This window comes from Channa argus, chromosome 3, assembly GCF_033026475.1.
Source record: "Channa argus isolate prfri chromosome 3, Channa argus male v1.0, whole genome shotgun sequence".
NCBI lineage: Eukaryota > Metazoa > Chordata > Actinopteri > Anabantiformes > Channidae > Channa > Channa argus.
In genome coordinates this window covers 20,751,942-20,771,308 of record NC_090199.1, presented here as the reverse complement: position 1 = coordinate 20,771,308, position 19,367 = coordinate 20,751,942, and the positions used below count along the sequence as shown (strand labels likewise).

The 19,367-nt window shown below is 39.9% G+C and overlaps 1 protein-coding gene across 2 annotated transcripts in view; it reads left to right on the top strand.

Annotated features, from left to right (window-relative positions):
* The first annotated feature begins 6,358 nt into the window (after nucleotides 1-6,358).
* The window catches only part of mxi1 (max interactor 1, dimerization protein), a 29,893-nt gene continuing 16,884 nt past the window's right edge, over nucleotides 6,359-19,367 (top strand). The window contains exons 1-3 of one of the 2 annotated variants that reach the window (XM_067497744.1): nucleotides 6,359-6,740; nucleotides 9,228-9,330; nucleotides 12,719-12,748. In XM_067497744.1, the coding sequence (XP_067353845.1) occupies nucleotides 6,512-6,740; nucleotides 9,228-9,330; nucleotides 12,719-12,748 (362 nt within the window). In that variant the 5' untranslated portion in view covers nucleotides 6,359-6,511. Of the gene's footprint in view, nucleotides 6,741-8,474; nucleotides 8,945-9,227; nucleotides 9,331-12,718; nucleotides 12,749-19,367 lie in introns of those variants that run through there. The other variant, XM_067497745.1, reaches the window with a different exon arrangement.

The following is a 19,367-nucleotide window of genomic DNA, read 5'->3' as shown; positions in this document are numbered from 1 at the left end:
AGGGGTTCACTTCTTGAGGCAAATCCATGCAAGCTTTTGTAAATAGTTCAATTTTAGTGAAGTCAGACATCTGAAATCATAGCATTGACTAAATGTGGATCTTATTTTCTCACCTTTAATGGAATGAAGAATCGTATTAGCCATGTTACTAAATGCAACCTCATTTGTAGCCATTCAGTATTACATGTTGCAAATATGATGAAGCAGCAGTCGTGCCCTGGGAACTTGTTGTCCCTACATCAATAGGTTTCTAGTACTACCAATTTTGTGACATGCACAAATTAATATCATTATGCCACTTTCCTGACTGAGCTGATTAAAGAATCAACAGGGATTAGGTCATGTTTTCTTCTCATCCTATGTCTCCACCTACATCCTCTGCATGACACTCATACTGCTCCTCTCCTATACAGGTCATTAGCTGTTTGAATCTCTCTTTCCCACTCTTTCTAGCTTTCCTCCTCTGTCTCTTCTCTCTAATTTGCAGAGGAGACACACCTCCCCCAGAGCTGCCCTGGCTAATTTGGCAGCATCTTACATTGGAGACACAGGGTAGAGACATATAGCAGTAGGGGGAAGTTGTTTAATGTTTTAGGAGAGCATGGGGCCACACCTCCAGTGGAGCTGCAGAGACACAGCGACGGCAGTCTGGAGGCCCATGTGGATAAATGACAGGTTAGCGTTTGTCCTGGAGCAAACAATATTCTCAATGATGTGTCGTTGTTGGTGCCACTGAGAGTAAGAGAAAGGACATGCTGGGTGCTCTCCAAGTCTGCCCTTGTCTAGCTTTCCCCTCTAGCTGAGATAAAATGCAAATGACTTTGTATTTGTGTGTGCTGATATTCTATTATCCCATAAACTATTAATAAGCACTTATAGTACACATCTAACTTGTGTGTATTATTTTGTATGGCTCTGCATGTACCACTATAGGTGTGTGTGTGAGTGTCACTTTCAGTGACAATCTGCATCTCAACCCCCACAGTCCTGTGGGAGTGTGTGTGTAATAATCTGCAAATTTGAATGAGTGTTCTTATTTGTGATATAATTCTTTTAATCCTTTTTGCCTTCTTGTGTGTGTTTTTGCCTTTTACCTTTCTTTCAGTTCTGCATACGCCTATGTTGGTTTATTTCTCTGATGCAGGTATTTATGCATGTGCACATTTGCTTTCCTCTTTCCCACTGTGGCCATTGTCACCAGATGTCAGTTCCTGGGAACAGAGGTGAACAATAGTCAACTAAGAGCCAAAGGGCCTTTGCCTGGGGAGGGGCGACACCAGTCTGTCGTCTAACAGGTTTATGATTCATCCACCCTGTCATTTCATCAGCGAGTTTGTGAGGGAGGGAGAGCTGTGACTATTTCACGTGTCTTCTCTCACTATAGGACACTGGAGTGAAATGTAAAAAAACACAAAAATATGCACTGGGGAGATTGTTGAGACAGGAAGTGAGAATTGACATCGAGAGATTTGGTAGTAGTCAGCAGTGCTGATTTGAGGAACAGGGCGGGGTGCAGCTCAATAATGTGTTGTTTTGATACTGTATCACAAGGAAGGGCTGACAATATCCTGGAATGGAGATAATACCCAGGAAGCCTTTCCACAGTGGCTGCACAGTTCAAGCCAAACAAAAGAAAAGCCTGACTGCAATCTTGATGGAAGACAGATTAGTATCTTGGCTAGAAAGCCCTGACAAAGCATTGAACCACACAGCTTGTGACCCTTGGGAAAACAGGCACACTGACAGTAGCATAGCCTGGGGTGTCAACATGAGGTCAATTGAAGAGGTTCCCATAAAAAAAGCACTGTCACTGTCACCCAGTCATTTTCCTTGGACACGTTTTCCTCCTATTTGATGGACGGCATTTTAAGCAGGCACCACTCACACACAGACACCTGTGCTAGCCTGCTCCTGGTTTGCACAGAGAGCTCTGTAAATAACATGTAACTAAAACACAGTGGTAGATATTTGTTGTGCAGCTGGGACAATTCAAGCTGGAATTTGAGGTTGTGTGTGTGTGTGTGTGTGTGTGTGTGTGTGTGTGTGTGTGTGTGTGTGTGTGTGTGTGTGTGTGTTCTTTTAAAGGGCTCTTTTAAAGTTTTAAAGGGTTGTTTAAAGGGTTAAAATGTGGTTTTAGGTTTAAGATTAGAACAGAGATAGAGTTGGGGGGAAGGTGAAGGCGTGATATTCTCATACTTGTAGAAAGACCAGTATGTGTGCGTTTGTTTATGTATAAGAAGACAATTACAGTAATTGATCTGTGGAAGAAAAAACACCAGACAGGACATGCATTCAGTTTTTGTGTGATCAGGTTTGACCTCCCATGAAGAACAAACGCCTATTGTGGTAGACAAGGACAGGAGTAAAATGTTAAGACTGAGAATCTTTTTCAGAGCTCTTGTTACACAGACAAGTGGACAGAGGCCAAAGCAAAAGAGAAAGGTTGATTTAGTATGGTGCTACACTGCAGCTGACCAGCCATGCTCCATTCACACTTAGGAAATTAACATTATAATGCCCTTTTGTATTTATTTTATATCTAATTTGCCATGCTTTACAGTATTTTACATGTTAAGAATTCTGCTGATGCTTTACTTTTACATGTAACTCCTCTAAAATTATAATTCAATCCCATAGCTTTACTTATGCAGTGTGTGGAAACATCGTAGGCTGAGGTCAAAATGGGAAGCAGAGGGGTACTTCTGGTGTTTTTGGAAGGCTAAATAGACAGGAACACAAAGCTGTAAAAATGTCACCAGCATGAATAGCCACTCTTCAAAACTCTAAACCCCACTACCACGACAAAGATTTCATTGTGGAGGGCCATGTGTGCTTACTGTAAAGAGATTCAATCAGCCATCACCCCATGTCTTTAAACCCTTTCCCCCCTCATTCCTCCTCATTATATCTCCGAGTCCCACTTTGTTTCTATCTCTTCCCTCTCTACTTCTCTGAGAGTGGAGGTGCACGTGGTGGATGTTACCTAATTACCCATGAACGCCACCAATTGAAGTGGTCCTGTGAGAATGATGTAAATTGGTGACATTTACGAAAATGTCACTGAGTTTTCAGAGGAAGCAATAATGGACGAGAGAGACCCATTATAGCCGCGCGTTTTTATTGTATCAATGTTTCTCCAAGCCCTGCATTCTGCCTTCACAAGATTTGAGCGTTTCATTTTGCTTGGTGCTCTAATATGGCCACAATCCACAGAGATAGGATGGATGATGGTAACTCAGGAGTGATGCAAAATGGCTTCAAAATGAACTCTGCAATGCCTTCCAGGCAAAATGCAATGAGATGAATGTTCAGTGTTTCTCCAAGTATTTATATAATGGGAAAGCATTGTTTTATTATGATGAATTGCACATTATCAAGCTGCAACAACAGCTTTAACATTCTCATACTACTCTCCATTCAATCTCTCCAAAATAACCTTGTTAACAAATTTAGCAGTTTATCAAGAATCAAGAGGCAGCAGCTAAAGGCTCTGCGAGGCTGTATTTAGGCTGTGCTTAGAGCTAAACGCTATCATCAGCATGCTAACATGTTCACAATCACAATGTTAACATGAAGACGTTTGGCAGGTGTAATGTTTATTATGTTCACCAAACAGCACAAAGGCTAAAGTTTGGTAGATGTTTGGTTATAAAACCAAGCAGCAAAACATTATCAGACAAGTAAAAAGTGATTAGCAGGTTCCATCAAATAAATTCTCAGTGGATCAACCAAATTATTCACCATAGTTATTTAATTTGTTGCCATGGGGAGCACTTGTACAAAACTTCATAGCTATCCATCCAACAGTTTGTGAGATATTTTAATTAAACCAAATATTTAAATCTCATGGTGGCACCGGATATAGGTCAGGAGATCACCTAAGTCTTTAGGATTTATAATCTTGGGGCCAATGAATGCCTGCATAAAATTTCACGGTAGCTCCTCATTGACCCAATGATAAAGCGACAGGTGAAAATTACTGTCCATACGGCTGTTCCACTAACGTGGCTATTAAATTCCCTGGTTCACGCTTCATTAAGCGGTCATTATTTTAAATTAAATCCCTCTGAATTTTGAACAATGGGTCAGATGCAATTTGAAGACAAATTATTAAACAAATACACAGACTGGATGACTAATCAAAAAACTATTATAAATGGACTGAGCAATTTTTAACACAGTGCAGTTTCAAATACTCATTGTTAAATGGCAATAAGTTACTGGGCAGCTCAGGGTGCAGCACCACCTTTCATTTGACTAATGTTAGCATTAATTTTGCCATTTAGCTCCTTCCCTTGTTTAACTTGCAGATGGGCTGATGGTTGTTGTCATGTTGTTTCCCCTTAGGCTAGGAAAAAAATGCGCTTGTCTAATTGAAAATGGTTGACCTGTTCTGGCGTCTCTTGTCTAGAAGTCTACGTTCTCTGTGGCTGTATGACTAAGGTCGCCTTCTTGTTCTGACATGGGTGTTGTCTTTTAATTAAAAGAGCATGGGAAGGCTTTTCATCCAAATCATGAGGAATGGTTTGACCTGTCTGTGTAGGTGGAGTCCATAAACATTGTGCTTGTAGGACAGACATACCCCTGAGCTATAGATTCTCTTAAGTCTCTACCTTCATGCTGTGTGCACAGTTGCTTACTGAGACACATGACTCAGTCCTGCATTCCTGTATTCTCCTTCTCTGCACCACGTGACCTGACCGGTCCAGCAGTGGATTGCAACCTGTCTGGCTTGTTACCCCTTGTGAACTTTGCTGAATATGATAAAGCATTAACAACTTCCCAAGCTCTACTTTTAATCTCTACTTAAATCTGTTTGTGTGTGTGTGTGTGTGTGTGTGTGTGTGTGTGTTTGCATTCAGGGAAAGTTGCCCTGAAGCTATGCACTGCAGGAGGCGAATGCAACCTAAAAAGCATAGCCTCCAAAACAGTTCTCAATAACCCGATATGGGGAAGCTTTAAGAGGAACTTGCTGTGTGCTTTTGGAAATCCTCTTATTTTTGTCAACAGTTAGTGGTACCTTTCAGACACCAAACAGGACCACTCTCAAATGGGTTTCCTTCCTCTACAGCTACCCCTGGCTGAGGGTGGATAGGTGGAGCAGGGGCAGGAGGGACCTTCAGAGATTCCCCTGTGCGATGGACTTGAAAGTTTCTGTCTCTGTGAACTTTACATCAAACAGTCATGGGTTGCCGCTGGCTCTTTGAAGCAGCAGAGGGGGGCTATCAGAGCTGAATACAGGCCCCTGCATCAACATGTTCTGATTCAAAACGGACTGTGCTGTAATGTAAAAACAGCTCAGCTAAAGGTTTACTGAGAATGGCAGAAGATCAAGGACAAAGGACTTGGGTATCCCTCAGATATTATTCCTGTTGCACAGAGGATGATCTATAGGAGCACTATAATGTTATGCTATACATTTTACAAGTTCTCCTTACCAGCTCCCAGAGGTTCAAATTGGTGATTTGTTTTTATAGAAAACTCATAACTGGGGCATGATTTAAATTTCAAAAGGGCAAAAAAGCTACTTCTTTTTTTCAACTAATGCTGCTTTTCAACAGCTTGCATTTCCTTGAGCTATAACTCTAGCCACAATACTTTTTGCTGCATCAGCCTGCTGCATTAGGCTAAATGTCACAACCATACATTTTTGGTCAAGTACCAACATTAAAAACAGGAAACTGATGGAACTATATACAATAATGAGTTCATGTAAATGGTCCAATTCAATATTTGTAATTTTATGCGGTTAATTTGTCATGTGGGATGTTGGAAAAATGTTCTTTATTTATTGCACTAATAAAATCTTATCAGTCAGTCAGTTTTGACCAGAAACACATAAAACTAGTTAATGTGAAATGAAAACAACAGGAGAGTAAAAATCTGTCCTCTCACTATTTTTAGAATTAACTTTTTATTTGCTGTAAAGCTCATGCCATTTTACTTTCATTTTCTGTTCCTCTGTTAGTTTTTATTCAGTATCCCAATATAGCAAAATGCATCTAATGTACTATATATCCAACAAGTGCTACAACTGTGAGCACCCTTCTTTACTGTTACATTATTGATATTTATCTATGCTACATGTAGGCACACTGTTGTGGTTCATATTATCATTATATTGTAGCTACTAATTCATGGATAGAAAGAAACTGCATGTATTGATAACATAAGTAATATCATACTAAATTCAGAAACAGTAGTGTCATGTTGGCATGTGAATGTGCTCTTTGCTGTATTGTTATGTTTGCATGTATGTGGTCTTACGCTTAATGACGGGCACAGGGACCATGCGGAATTCTCAGACAGAGGTGGGCCGGGCTCTCGTTTTCCCATGCACCACCATCTACTGACACTGGCCACTGCTTCACATTAAACACTCCGCATTCATAAAAAATAAAAAGGTAAAGAGGAACCATCTGACAAGAGGAGCATCCACTGGTAGCTTGGCTGACTGGTTATTGCGCTGAGCACGTCGCCAGGAAAGAAACCACACAAACTTAGAGGAAAAATGGCCAAAAGTGAAAGGCAAAGAAGAAGTTTGAAGAGTGAGGAGTTCTTTTTTGATTCCGAGGCGTCTCTCTTGGATCAACAAGATTTCGAGATGTCTAATTGCGGTTTAAGTGACGTCTTCAACTCTAAAGACTCTCACATGGAGCAGATCAACACTTTTCTGAAAAACGTTCAAGTGTTGCTGGAAGCTGCTAGGTTTCTTGAGAGCGCCGAGAGGAAGGACGGAAGTGAGTTTATTTGTGCTGCGTTTGATCCATTTCATTTGCGTCTGAATTTCAGGAAAACAGGACTTCATTGTCAACAGACTCAGACAACAAAGGGCTGAGTTTAATCAACTAAGCACCAGTGCCTGCTGTAAGCACAGCCAATGCGAGGGCACCACACTTATCTGAGTGATTTACTCATTGCAGTTATAGGAGTATAAACATATTTGTTTGAATCCTTTCTGGACTGTTTCTCTCTGCATTGTCTGCATGTCGGGCACCATGCATTGCTTTACGCCTGCACAACTCTCAACTCGGGGATCTGTAAATTTCCCCTGCAGCACAGATAAAGCAATATGACATAATGATTAGATGTGTGGGTGTGCATGTTGGCTACCACTCCGATGGGATAAATCTGACCACATTGCAGCGTCCTCCAACTCAGTTTAGGATGATGTCATTGTTGCCCCCGCAGACTCGATCGAGAAAAAAACCCCGAAATCTTTATAGATAAAACGCTGAGGACACAGCTAAATAGGTGACTCCGACGTTTTTTTTTTTAAAGACGTAGACATGTCTGGCAGTTTTGTTTGCTTGTTTATACGCTCTAGCAGAATTATCCGCTTCTGCAGGATCTTTACAGATGACACGAATTCTTAATTTGCAAGCAGACTATTCAACATAATTTAATGGACCTGCACTATTAAAACCAATGTTTTAAAATACGCATTGATAATGTTCCGGTTTTCTTTTGACAAGTTATAATTTAAAGACCCTGGAAAATATGTTGTATTTTACTTATTTCCCTGTCGTTCTGTCCGGGCTCCATGGCTGTTTTCATGCAAAGTTTCGAGCACATGAGCAGATGAGCTTTGCAAAAGTCCCGTGATCAGTATTAGCTATTGTAATGTTACGTGGGAATTTTGCTGCAGCGGATCCTCGGCCCTTATTCTGTCGATTGTTTGCTTCCTACTATTTGTGGGCGTGCCGCGCTGGTTTCCACATGGCGTACGGCTCCTCTGTGGTTGGTCAGGTACGAGCTCAACCCTCGACGCCTGTCAAAGGCATCCGTCAATCAGACGCTTGCCCAGGAGCGACGTCACGTGTTGCTGGGCCTGGCTTCAACCGGCAAGTACACCCCCAGTGTCCCGGTGAATTATGGGATTTGAAGGCTTTTTTTTTTTTTTTTTTTAAAATGTGAGGCGAGTGAGAAGAGTTGCGTTGGAAATTATTGACTGTGGAGGGAACTAATGACACACTGAGAAGATTTGTGTTTACTCAGCAACATATCAATTAGCGCTTGTGTTGATTAATTAATGATTGAAGATAACCTAAATGAGATACACCTTGACTTTTTGCTATTACAAAACAAAAGCTGTCACAGAGTCTTAATGGACTCTGACCTGAAGTTAAATATAGAATATTTTAATATTAGCATACATTTCAAAAATATGTCTTCTATAAAAATGTAAAAGAAATTGTCACATAATTTAAATAAAATGGCTGTACACTTTTGGAATTTCACTGTCCTAAGCAGTTATTCATTAAACACACCTTCCCTCGTTACAAATATACCACGGAAGGTTATTCACTCAATTTATACCAGAAAGGTCAGGAAAACATGTGAAAACCATAAATATAGTGCGTTCTGACAGTATTACGTGAATTAACCGAAAGACTCGTTTTCCCAGAATGCGTTGCGTTTAGACCGGCCTCTCATCCGCTGTGTTCCCGCCCCTCAGCTGTGCGGCTAGGTAAACAAACAAGAGAGAAGAGGAAACGAGTAGCAGCAGTCACTTTTGCTGGCTCTGGGCACCCTCGGGAAAATTTTATATGGTTTCTATCCGTTTTTCTAATTTAATATCGTGTTTCTTTTAAACTTTAAAACACGGGTTTTTACATTTTTAACAACGAAACTGGCAGGGATTGGTTGTAGCTTGCTAGCTTGGAAACACTAGTTTTTTCCCCACTTCTTTCGACAAGGGTTGCTCATGAGCCAGCGAAAACTTACAACAAGATAATAACAGGACTTGTTTAAGGTGTCATCTGCTGTAGTAATAACCGATGCTCTGTCTTTAAAAGCGACCGGTTCGAGCTAACTTGACACGCCGAAAAGAGCGTTGCTACAAGAAACGGCTGCCAAGCTCGGGAAAGAATGACCGCTGTTCAGCTAATTAATATCCAACGTTTACTGGAAGCTGCGGAATATCTAGAAAGGAGAGAAAGAGGTACCTACAGTGCCAGATGTGTTGAAGCTAAAAATTAAATCTCTCAAAAACACGGCATACAATTTGTTTGCTGCAATAACAGTCATGGGGATTGCTACTTGAGAGAAAATAACAAAAAAAAAAGGAAGTGGTGTCAGCAAATGTTATTTGATCTCCGGTAAAAATACACAAATATTAAAAGTAAATAATCGCCCGCACAAAGTATTGAGGCATCATGCGGACAAAAAGTGTCTCTACTGTACTGTTCGGTGACTAACTCTTATCCACACATTGCTCTCCACAGAGTGTGAACACGGATATGCTTCGACATTTCCGTCAAATCAGAACACAAACTACCAGAGGCAAAGAAAATTACGAAATAAGAAGTTCAGCAGTAACCACAATAGGTAAGAAAACTGGCCATGTGTTAATGAATGCTGCTTATGTGTTTGCTGTTGATGATAGGTGTATTTTTATGTGATGTTGGTGATGAGCATGTTGCAAGAAACGTGATTGCAGGCTCTTTTGGAACATTTGCAAAGTTTGCTAATTTAAAATAAGAGGTTTCTCAAACGTGGAGAAGCGTGCACACATGACCGTCCAGGCCGTTCTCTGTGTTGCAAGCAGGGGGGAGGGGGTGAGGCTCTGCTAGCTTTTTCATCAGCTGATTGTCAATCGGTCTGCAGTGGCAGAAGTTAGGGATCGTGGTTAAAGAGAGTGACGCAAAACGAAAAAATTTCCTGTGCTATATGTGTGGGAGAAAAGACAGAAAAGTATGTTCTTTCTGGCCAGTGTTATTTTAAAACTATAGGGGAATGATTGTTAAATATGGTAAATAATATTTAAGCATAATCAGCCACTTGTTGTTTTATAATTGAACCTAAAAGGGAGAACACCCCAGTTTGAGAGAAAATGGCATTGTGTTTATTGGTAGCTGTACATCAAACACAAGCCCTACTCTCTTTCTGAGCATTTTTAATATTAATGTAAGAGTGGGCCACAAACTGTGCATTACTCATAATGAGTGGCGCACGCTGTCTATTTCTGCATGGCAACAGCCGTGATTAGATAAAGGTCTGACGCTATATTCATAAAGCTTAATAATATTTGCTTCAAATGGGGGAATGCAGCAACAGTATGTTAATGAATGATTTTTTTAAGAGAAGTTTACATGTTGGTGTAAAATAAAATCTTATAAAAACATTAAATTATCTTCAAAGCATGAATGCCCTATATAAAGCTTCTCGGTGGGACAGATTTAGTTAGTTCTAAGGACCAGGACGTTTGGGTGATTTTCTTATGCATGAGAAAAATGGCTTCAAGGACTGCAGACCAACATCCAAACCCTCATAGCATGGAGAAGCTCTAAAGAATAAATAGTGCAGGAACGATGTTGGTCCTCTTGGTCTTTCTCTCCATAGAGACTTGTTTACAGTCATTCAGTGAGATAGCACCATTTAGTATTTCACAGCTTTAGATTGTGATGCAGTTTATTTAAATTCCCACTGCAGTTGCACATCTTGCAGAATCAACAAAGCATAATTATTTGGATATTCCCATGTTAGTGGTCTGCTTTTATACAAGAGTCCTATTTATGGCCTGCTGACATAGGTGAGAAATCTTGGTAAAGAGACCAAGCTCTGACTAATTTCACTACATCACAATGACAAACTACCGTGTCCACATAAATCAGAGAATCATGCATCTGTCAGAAAGGACTGAGCAAAACATCTGCAACTCTGACATCTCATGTGGATTTTCTTAATGACTAAAAACATATTTCACGATCACCCAATTATGGCATCTAAATGAGAATCTCACACTGTACCAACACCTCCATCACATAAATGTTTGTGTTCCTAGCTATTACAGACCATCATAATATTCATCCATCCATTTTTGTAACCGCTTATCCTGTTTAGGGCCGCAGAGGGGCTGGAGCCTATCCCAGCTGTCATAGAGCGAGAGGCTGGGTTCACCCTGCACAGGTCGCCAGTCTATCTCAGGGCCATCACAGAGAGACATACTCAGACAAACAACCGTTAACACTCGCATTCACACCTGCGGGCAATTTGCAGTCATCAATTTCATTATAATAAATATATCAAGATTACATTTTGTTTAAACAAAGCTTACGCAGCTTGCTCCAGCAATAGTGTGTTGAGGCTTAAAGTGATAGGTTTATCTGACCCTGTCCACTCTTGGCTACTGTTTATAGCAGGGTTGCTTTATCTTATTGACCGACTCTGTGTGCATATACATGTGCACGCATGGATACATGTGCATGCATGCCTACTGAGGAAACCATGCTGTTGTGTTCAGCATTAGGCTAGTTCATTATCATTTATCAATCATCATTATCATTATCAACTAACGACATTATCATTGCCCTATGAAATTGCAGTTCTAAGGTTACTTCTCCTTAAACAAATATGTGCATTTAAATACAAATGTATCACTGCTGCCTGCATTATTTCCCCCTTTTCAAACTTTGCACCTTTTCATCATTTGCCCCTCAAGTGACGCTCTAGCCTTTGATTTCTTGCAGGTATTTTTAAGCTTAAATTTTTTGTAGAACACCTGACATGACTGCAATTGTAACAATCTGCCCAAAATACATTGATCTTTATTTTAAAGCGTGATAATCAGTCAAAAATCTTTGACACTATTACTACACTGAAACTGATTGTGGCAAAATGCACAGTTTGGTAACTATTGCAAATTGGGATGAGGGTTACCAAGCAACAAAGGCAGTACAAGTACTGTGACAGCTGATGACGCAAGTTAATACACTCCAAAGTTCTCATCTTCTGTAAAACAATTGCTCTGACTCACATGAGTTACAGAAATCAGTAGACTCACTGCCATTAGAAAGTAATTATATACTGTATGTACTGTATGTAAAAGCCTTCATTGAACACTAGAGAATGAGTCTTTATTTTTTCAATAAAGGAATAATTTTGCAACTGTGAGTCAATTTTTTGTTTGACATTTCTGCGGATAGTAGCTGAACAGAACAGATTCAGGCAACAGGTTTAGTTTTACCAGTTTTGTGTGTGGTTAGTTGACTGAGGTAGAGCACAGCGATGCATGACTATTACAGCTATTGTAGAATACGTAATTTGACGCCTGTCAAGAACATGCATGTGAAGCCCATTCACAGGTTTTCAGGGAGTTGCAGAGACTGAATTTTACATGCGTCCTCTGTGTTTATTGCTGTGGTAGGAGCTACCCAGCTTGGTCATAGACTTTGTCAAGTGAAATAAACCATACTTTTCTGGTTGACTTTACAACATCCAGGTTTGCATATAATGTTGTAGTATAATGTTGTTTTTGTGTTTGTGTGTACAAAACATTTCTGCCATTTCCGGGCCGATTATTTTACCAACTCAGTCACAGCATTGGAGTGTCAGTCATCCGTCTGTACCTCCTTCCTCCCCTACTCTTATCTTGCATTTTCTGCTTAGTTCCTTCTTCCTTATTAACAAGATGGTTATTTTGTCAGCTGAGCTCAGCATTAAAAGAAAAGAGATGAGAAACGCATGTTACAGTATTGATAAGTTTTATATATATTTTTTATTTATTTTTTTTACAGGAGAGGTTGCCTTCTGTAAATCAAACCAAGCAATTGAATCCAATGTGTATCTCTCCGTGGCTCCCTAACACACTGTCCTAATATTACAACTTAAAACACAGTGACTTTTCAGGAAGAGCAGATACCATATTTTGGATGTTGTGCCTTTAAAAGTTGACATTTGCTCATTATTTGACAGCTTCTGATTTCTGTATTTTCAGGTCCACACATAATGAGCTGGAGAAGAATAGGTGAGTTAACAATTTACAAATCTTTCACTTTTAAATCAGAGCACAGCCTACCTGCCAGCACAGTAAAACCCTGCTTTGATGTGAATAAGTCTATTATATCCTACTTTCATTTTGCCCTACAAGATTTTTGCCCTTCCTTAAGTCAGCACTTCCTCTTCAACAGGTTCTTAAAACTAAAAGTAAGGGTCGACCTACTTTTGCCCAGATAAGGGCATTCCTTCGTTTCATTTCAGATTCATATGGGTAGTGCTTTAACTGAAGTAAACTGAAGTGTTTGTTTTGGTACAAAGATGTTTTGATTGGCTGTATTAGAGGCAACAAAGTTCACCGTATATCTGGACAAAATGTCTATTCAGTGGCCTTTCATACATGAACATAGTTCTGTAGATATATCTCTACATGTAAAATGGTATCTACAGTGTAAGAAATGTGGGGATTTCAGGGAGACCTTTTGCTTTTGATGGTTTACCACATTGTCTTGTGTTTCTTAGAAGCCCTTATCAGATTGAATCCACCACCCACATAGGTTGTTTGGTGGTGTTTATGCTCTGTGACTTTGCACGCTTCAAGAGTCAAGCTATAAAGTGTTTTCCTCAACATCATAAATAAGGGTGACTAGACTTTCAGGATTTATGGTAAATAAAAAAAGCATGCCTTCCATTTCATTATCTCTCGAGGGTGTTGGCACAATGAAAGGATGTGGGAGGCTGGATTCATTCAGTGTAATTACATATCACCTCGGTCCATTTTTTCACTGTTCTCTTTGGCAGCCTTTTCTAAAAGAATGGGAACATTGGAAAGTGAGGCGTCCAGTGAGTTAAATATAGCAGAGAGTTGATGTGTCATCTTGGTGCTCATATGCGATACCACACAAGGCCAGCTAGTCGGCTGACTGGCCTCGGCAGATTGTGGCACCCATGCGGGGCTGCATTTTCTCAGTGTTCCACCCACACAAATACATTTTAAAAAAAGGTGCCAGCTTGGTTGTTTATTCCTACAACACAGTGTGAAGGCTGTTTTCGTCACTCCATCCTCATTTTTGCAGCCATCCTTTGTAGTATAGCCTGTTTCTCTGGGCATTTATGGCCTATAATCATCTTTGCCAATCAGAGCAGACTAGTGTAAAAGTGTAGATGGCAGAAAAGAGGGAATTAGTGCCGGCTTGGTTCTACATAGCGATGATATATGGTTACTGCAGAGTTAGGAACCATAAGGTTGATAATGTTATTAAACAGTGAAATAAAGCAGAATTTAGCCAAAGTTTTGCACGTTGTAGGTATTTGACAGAATTCGTTTTGCATCAGTGTGTTGTCATTCTTGTCACATGTATAACATTCTTTGAAACATGCATCCTTCTCCTCCTGGCACCACGTTGGCTGGTCCATGCTGCTGTACACACGCAGAAGAAGGCTACAGCAATGGCAAGAACTGGGAACAGGCCGTCCTGTACAACACCACTGCACTACATCCAGATAGTGACATCCATTTTTTTCCCTCTGCTGGCTAAGCCCCTTGAGTGTGGTGTTGTTCCTAAGTAGTTGAACTATACCAGACTAATTCAAATTTCCATTAGCAAAGAAAGTGGAAAAAAATGGAAATGCTAATCCATCTTTTTAGAATCACGCTTAAAGTCAGAATCATTTATAATCCGCCCTTTTTGCCAGTGGTTAATCCTATTCCCTTTAAGCACATGTTCCACTGTAAGCTATATGTATCAGGCATAGTTGTTCACCCAAGTGTGTCTGGCTTATGCCACGATTCTATAGCAGTAGAAGCAGCAGTGGCTTTCGTTCTATCTCAAAACACTTCCGAGTCTTGTAAATTTTAGGCAGTTCCTTTGTGCTCCATCCAAACACGGGCCTTTTTCAATATTAATCAGCCCTGTATATCTGCTGCCGGTGAGACGATATGCCTTGCATGGCTACCAGAGGTCTCGATAACCTCTGTGACATGCAGACTTGTCGTGACTGCAGAGACTACATGGGCAGATAAAAGGCACAGAAAAAAAGGGGAAAGAAAATCACATTCCAGATGCTCACACTGTGCGGGGGGACCAGATAAGGTGGTGGCTCTGCTGCTTTGATCTTGTACCTCCTAACAGTCCTATTTTGCTTCCACATGTCACTATAAAATTACACTGGCTTAGTGGGTTTTAACAGTAAAAAGTGCGATGCAGTTCCACTGCTTTGATCTCATAACCTTCTGCCTATTAATCTTTTTTTAAAACGTGTTAACAAATTCCCCAGCTCAGAGTAGTTGTTGCTTCATTCTTGTTTGTCAAGGTATTTTGTAGCTTAAATTTAAGTCATTTTTTAACCTTTTTTAAATTTATTTTTACCTTTGCATAATAGCTCTGTTTACAGATAGTCAGTACAAGAGGTTACAATCAATCAACAACAACGATCACTTATATTTACCCTTGTCCTCCACCACATCCTATTTCAATAATGTGTATCGAGGCTGGACGCAGCTCTATGATTGGTCAGAATACAGTGGTGTTTCCCCTTTTCCCCAGCTGTACAGCTAAAAATAAACACTACAGTCCAATTTAGCCTAATTGAGTCTGTTTTGTGTCGTCAATAAGCATTCTATTTTCCTGCGTTTCTACATTTGTGTCTCTCTCTCTCTCTCTCTCTCTCTCTCTCTCTCTCTCTCTCTCTCTCTCTCTCTCTCTCTCTCTCTCTCTCTCTCTCTCTCTCTCTCTCTCTCTCTCTCTCTCTCTCTCTCTCTCTCTCTCACTTGCTCCTTTAGGTAAAGATTTGGTTAACATGACAAGCTGCTGTAGGAAGGAGAAAGGAAAACAGGAGCATTTCATCCTGGTGCAACATGTAACCTCAGCTTTATACATTTATCCCAAAGTGGTCTTATCACCAAGTGTGACACTATATAATTAAGGGCACAGGTTAATCAACATATTGGATGGGAAAAGATGAACACTGCAGAATATTGCAGTGCAGATTGAAGTTGATCAATCTGAAAAACTTCAAAACAATACATACAAAAATGATTTTTTCCCCAGTGCTCAGGCAGTAGAAGCAATATTAGTTTTTCGTCTTTATTTTTTTACTAGGGGAGTTGAGCAAACAAGATGTGTTAAACAGCTTTCAGTGTGTGCCTCTGGAATATTAAAAAGGCTCACTTTTGCCCATTAGAGCGGGGAGTGTTGTCATTTGTTGGTATGTAAGGCGCATTTGTGAAGTCCCCCCTCTCGGGATCTGATTTTGATTCAGTGATATGTAAAATTGTAAATGAAGAGCGTAACAACTCATTTGTAATCAACGTTTGATTGGTGTGGATGTTCTTGACTGCCAGTGTTTTTATATTTTGGACACGTGGTTGTGCTAAAAAGTTGTTAGGAAAGGTGGCCAAAGTGTAAATCTTACTTATGAGTCAATATTCGCCTTATTGACTGACATCTGCCTTTAGGCTAGTGTTGTCATGATACTAGACTATGATTTCTATACCAATACCTTTTGTAAATATCTCAATAGAGATACTGCAGCAATGTCATGGCAAGAACCTAGAAAAATATTAAAATTAAAGAAATAATTGATAAAAGACCATGAACCTAACAAAAAAAAACATCTGAAAATTTTGACAAAACCAGAAATAAACCTAAATTGATCCATCCATAACTATGATAGGCCGCCATTTGCTGGTGGTTAGACAGAGTCCGAGTTTATTGAATCCATTTTAAGCTTTTTGCCCACATAAATGTCTTGATCCCAGACTCACTCTCCACTTTTTACTAATAACTTCACATCTAAACACACTAATATTATTTGTAATTATGTTATTAATCATATTTGCTACCTGTTCCTCTCATGTTTGTCAGCAAAGTGCTTTGACAAGTTGGATGTGTTAGGTCCTTTTGTTTGCATAAGTCTTAAACACCTTTTAAGTAACATTCATACCTTACTGTTTCTGTTCTGCAAAGTAAAGAAATGATGCCATATTTGCTTTGTGCATCAGCTTTGTTCTGTATGTTTGGGAAGATCATCTGCTCTTGCAGCCATGCCTCTCTAACCATGAGAACTGCCTGCAAGAGCTATGAAAAAAAAACAATGGTACGCCCACTACCCGTGTGTTTACATGGTCTTAAGTAACCAGGTTACATTTGGCTGTCTTTGTAAAGGCGATTTCTTAACTGTCATGAAAATGTTTATGAAATCGTGGTAGTGAATTAGGGAAACCAGGTTTCCCTAGGTGGGGCTCCCCTATTTTTCTTTTTTCTCTGACATGTGACATGAGCCAGGCTTCCAAAATTAGTCAGAGGTGGAGGAGAAATCAGGTTACTCTTCTGCTGCATGTATACTTGGATTTCCAGTAACCATGTTTTTTATGTGCATGTTAACGCTGTTCTTCAATTACCAGAGAAAGCTGATTCCTCTGAATCTGATTCCTCTCCGATTATTTAAGTGCAATTAAATGCAGTCTATACAGACAAGCAATGGAGACAACGGTGCTCCGACACCAACCCACTGTTGCTCATCAATGCAACAGGTTCCTCCCAAACACAGTTCTTGTTCTAGTACTAATAAAATGGGGAATAGTTATGTTTTAGCGTATGTTTTGTATTGCTATACCCTGCAATACAACTTTCAGCAAGTCAGATGTCTTTTTTTTTCTCTTGGTAAAAATAATCTGCTGTGCTTTCTATTAATTGCCTAGACTGTGGTGACCAGCTATAGTGTTTCCCATATATATGCTGAGTTTTTGCTCCTCAATCCAGATGAACATTAAAAAAGGGCTCATGCTGAGGAGGTGCAAAGATAAGAGCTATTAGCAAAAGAAAGTAATAATCACACATCAAAAAGCTGAACAGTGTGATTCAGATTTTTCTGGGATAAGTCCAGGCTTCCAGCACTGCTGGCTGAAGAAGAACAGCTACTAGATAGATCAGTAGCAACAGGTGACATGTACAACAAAACACAAAGAGATACAGAATAGTTATTATTATATTATTTTATCAATAAGAATCGTGGTGCACTTGGTCGGTTTCTCATCAAGTACCACCAAAGACAAATTCATAGGTATTATTCAAGGCTGTTTCATTTAATCCATTTTCAAAGATGTGTAATGAAGGACAGAAAGAGTTATAACTAAGTTCATTTAACTTTATAATAAAATAAATAACAGATTCTAATGAAAAACAAAACACTGGTGTCAGCCATTGGTCAAATTTTATAAGTATCATTCCAGAATTTTATTATGGGGGCGGCTTTAGCTCAGTTTAGCCGCTGTGGCGACCCTGAACTCACGGGATAAGCCAAAAGGAGAGTAGTAGTAGATTCCAGAATTTTATTATCAGTTCCTAACTAATGCTTACCCTAAATATGACTTATTAAAAGGAATTACAGGAAGGAAGTACAGGCATTGTGATTGACTGTCCAGACTAGACAGTAAAACTCACCACTAAATATCAATAGAATACCTTATAATATATAATATATAATAATAGCATTTTGCAGTTAGTACATATCTCTGTTGGTTAGGTAAAGCCCTCTGTGTATTTTTGTTATATCTAACTGGTGCCTATAAACTCAAGGCTTTTACTAGTCTTTCTTTTGAATGTCAATTGGGAACAGCCTATTGTCAATCTCTGCTGCAAGGCCTAAAACTGGTACCATTTGTTCTGACCAAAGTGATGACATGCAAGCTTTTCTTGGCTCAGAAAAGCAGCTTAAAGGACTTGATCTTTGGTCTGGTGAGCCCAGTTAGAGCACACACACGTGCTGGGGCATGTTCCCACCCCCTCCCTCTCCTTCTCTCAGGCCACCCAGTGTTAGTCCTTAAAAGCATTTGGCTTAGCTAACGATGGTGTCAGAGCACAAGGAAGTAATTGACAGGCTGATGGGATGAGCAGAGGGATAGGTCACACACACCTTACTCAGAGGAGCCTCGAGAGGCACGCAAGCCTGATCCGAACTCCCTCTGTGTCAGTGTGTGCACAATGAGCATTTCTGACCTGTAATTAACACAGAGTGACATAAGCCAGTATCAGGGTGGGATATTTGCACCAGTCACCACAAACATTCAGATGGTCACAAATTGTGGCCCTGGTTAGAAGTCCAACTCTTCTATCAAGCAGGTGCCCAGATTAATGAAAGGTCATGATCTGTTTATAAAGTGTAGTTGGCCCATCTTATGCGCCAACTAAAGCTTAGCTTGTGTACTTGGCACTGCTTTGGTGCCAGTGCAAAACATGAATGCATATGTTGCTCAGACCCCTCAGCTGCACCTGCTCACTAGGTTTGAGGATTCTGACTTACTACTGTCAGTGAGCAAGCAACTGCTAGAGAAGTACTTGTCTTTAATACCAAGACATTAAACATTTACATGCTTAACAAAACATCCGTTAAGTAGGTTCTAGTAGATCAGACTGTGAAAAAATCAAGAAAGGATGAGACAACAAGGAAAGAATATGCTAAAGTCAGAAATGGTAAACACTCAATCATTCTTTTAATTGCAAAGTGCAAACCATCTTCTAGCTGCTGCATTAAAAGCTGCTTAGTAAAATGAATGGACCTTGGCACGTGGGAGTTTTTTCAGAATTAGCATTTTACTTGGGGAGACATCTTTGCATTGCATCATTGCATCCTATTTTTGGCAATATCAG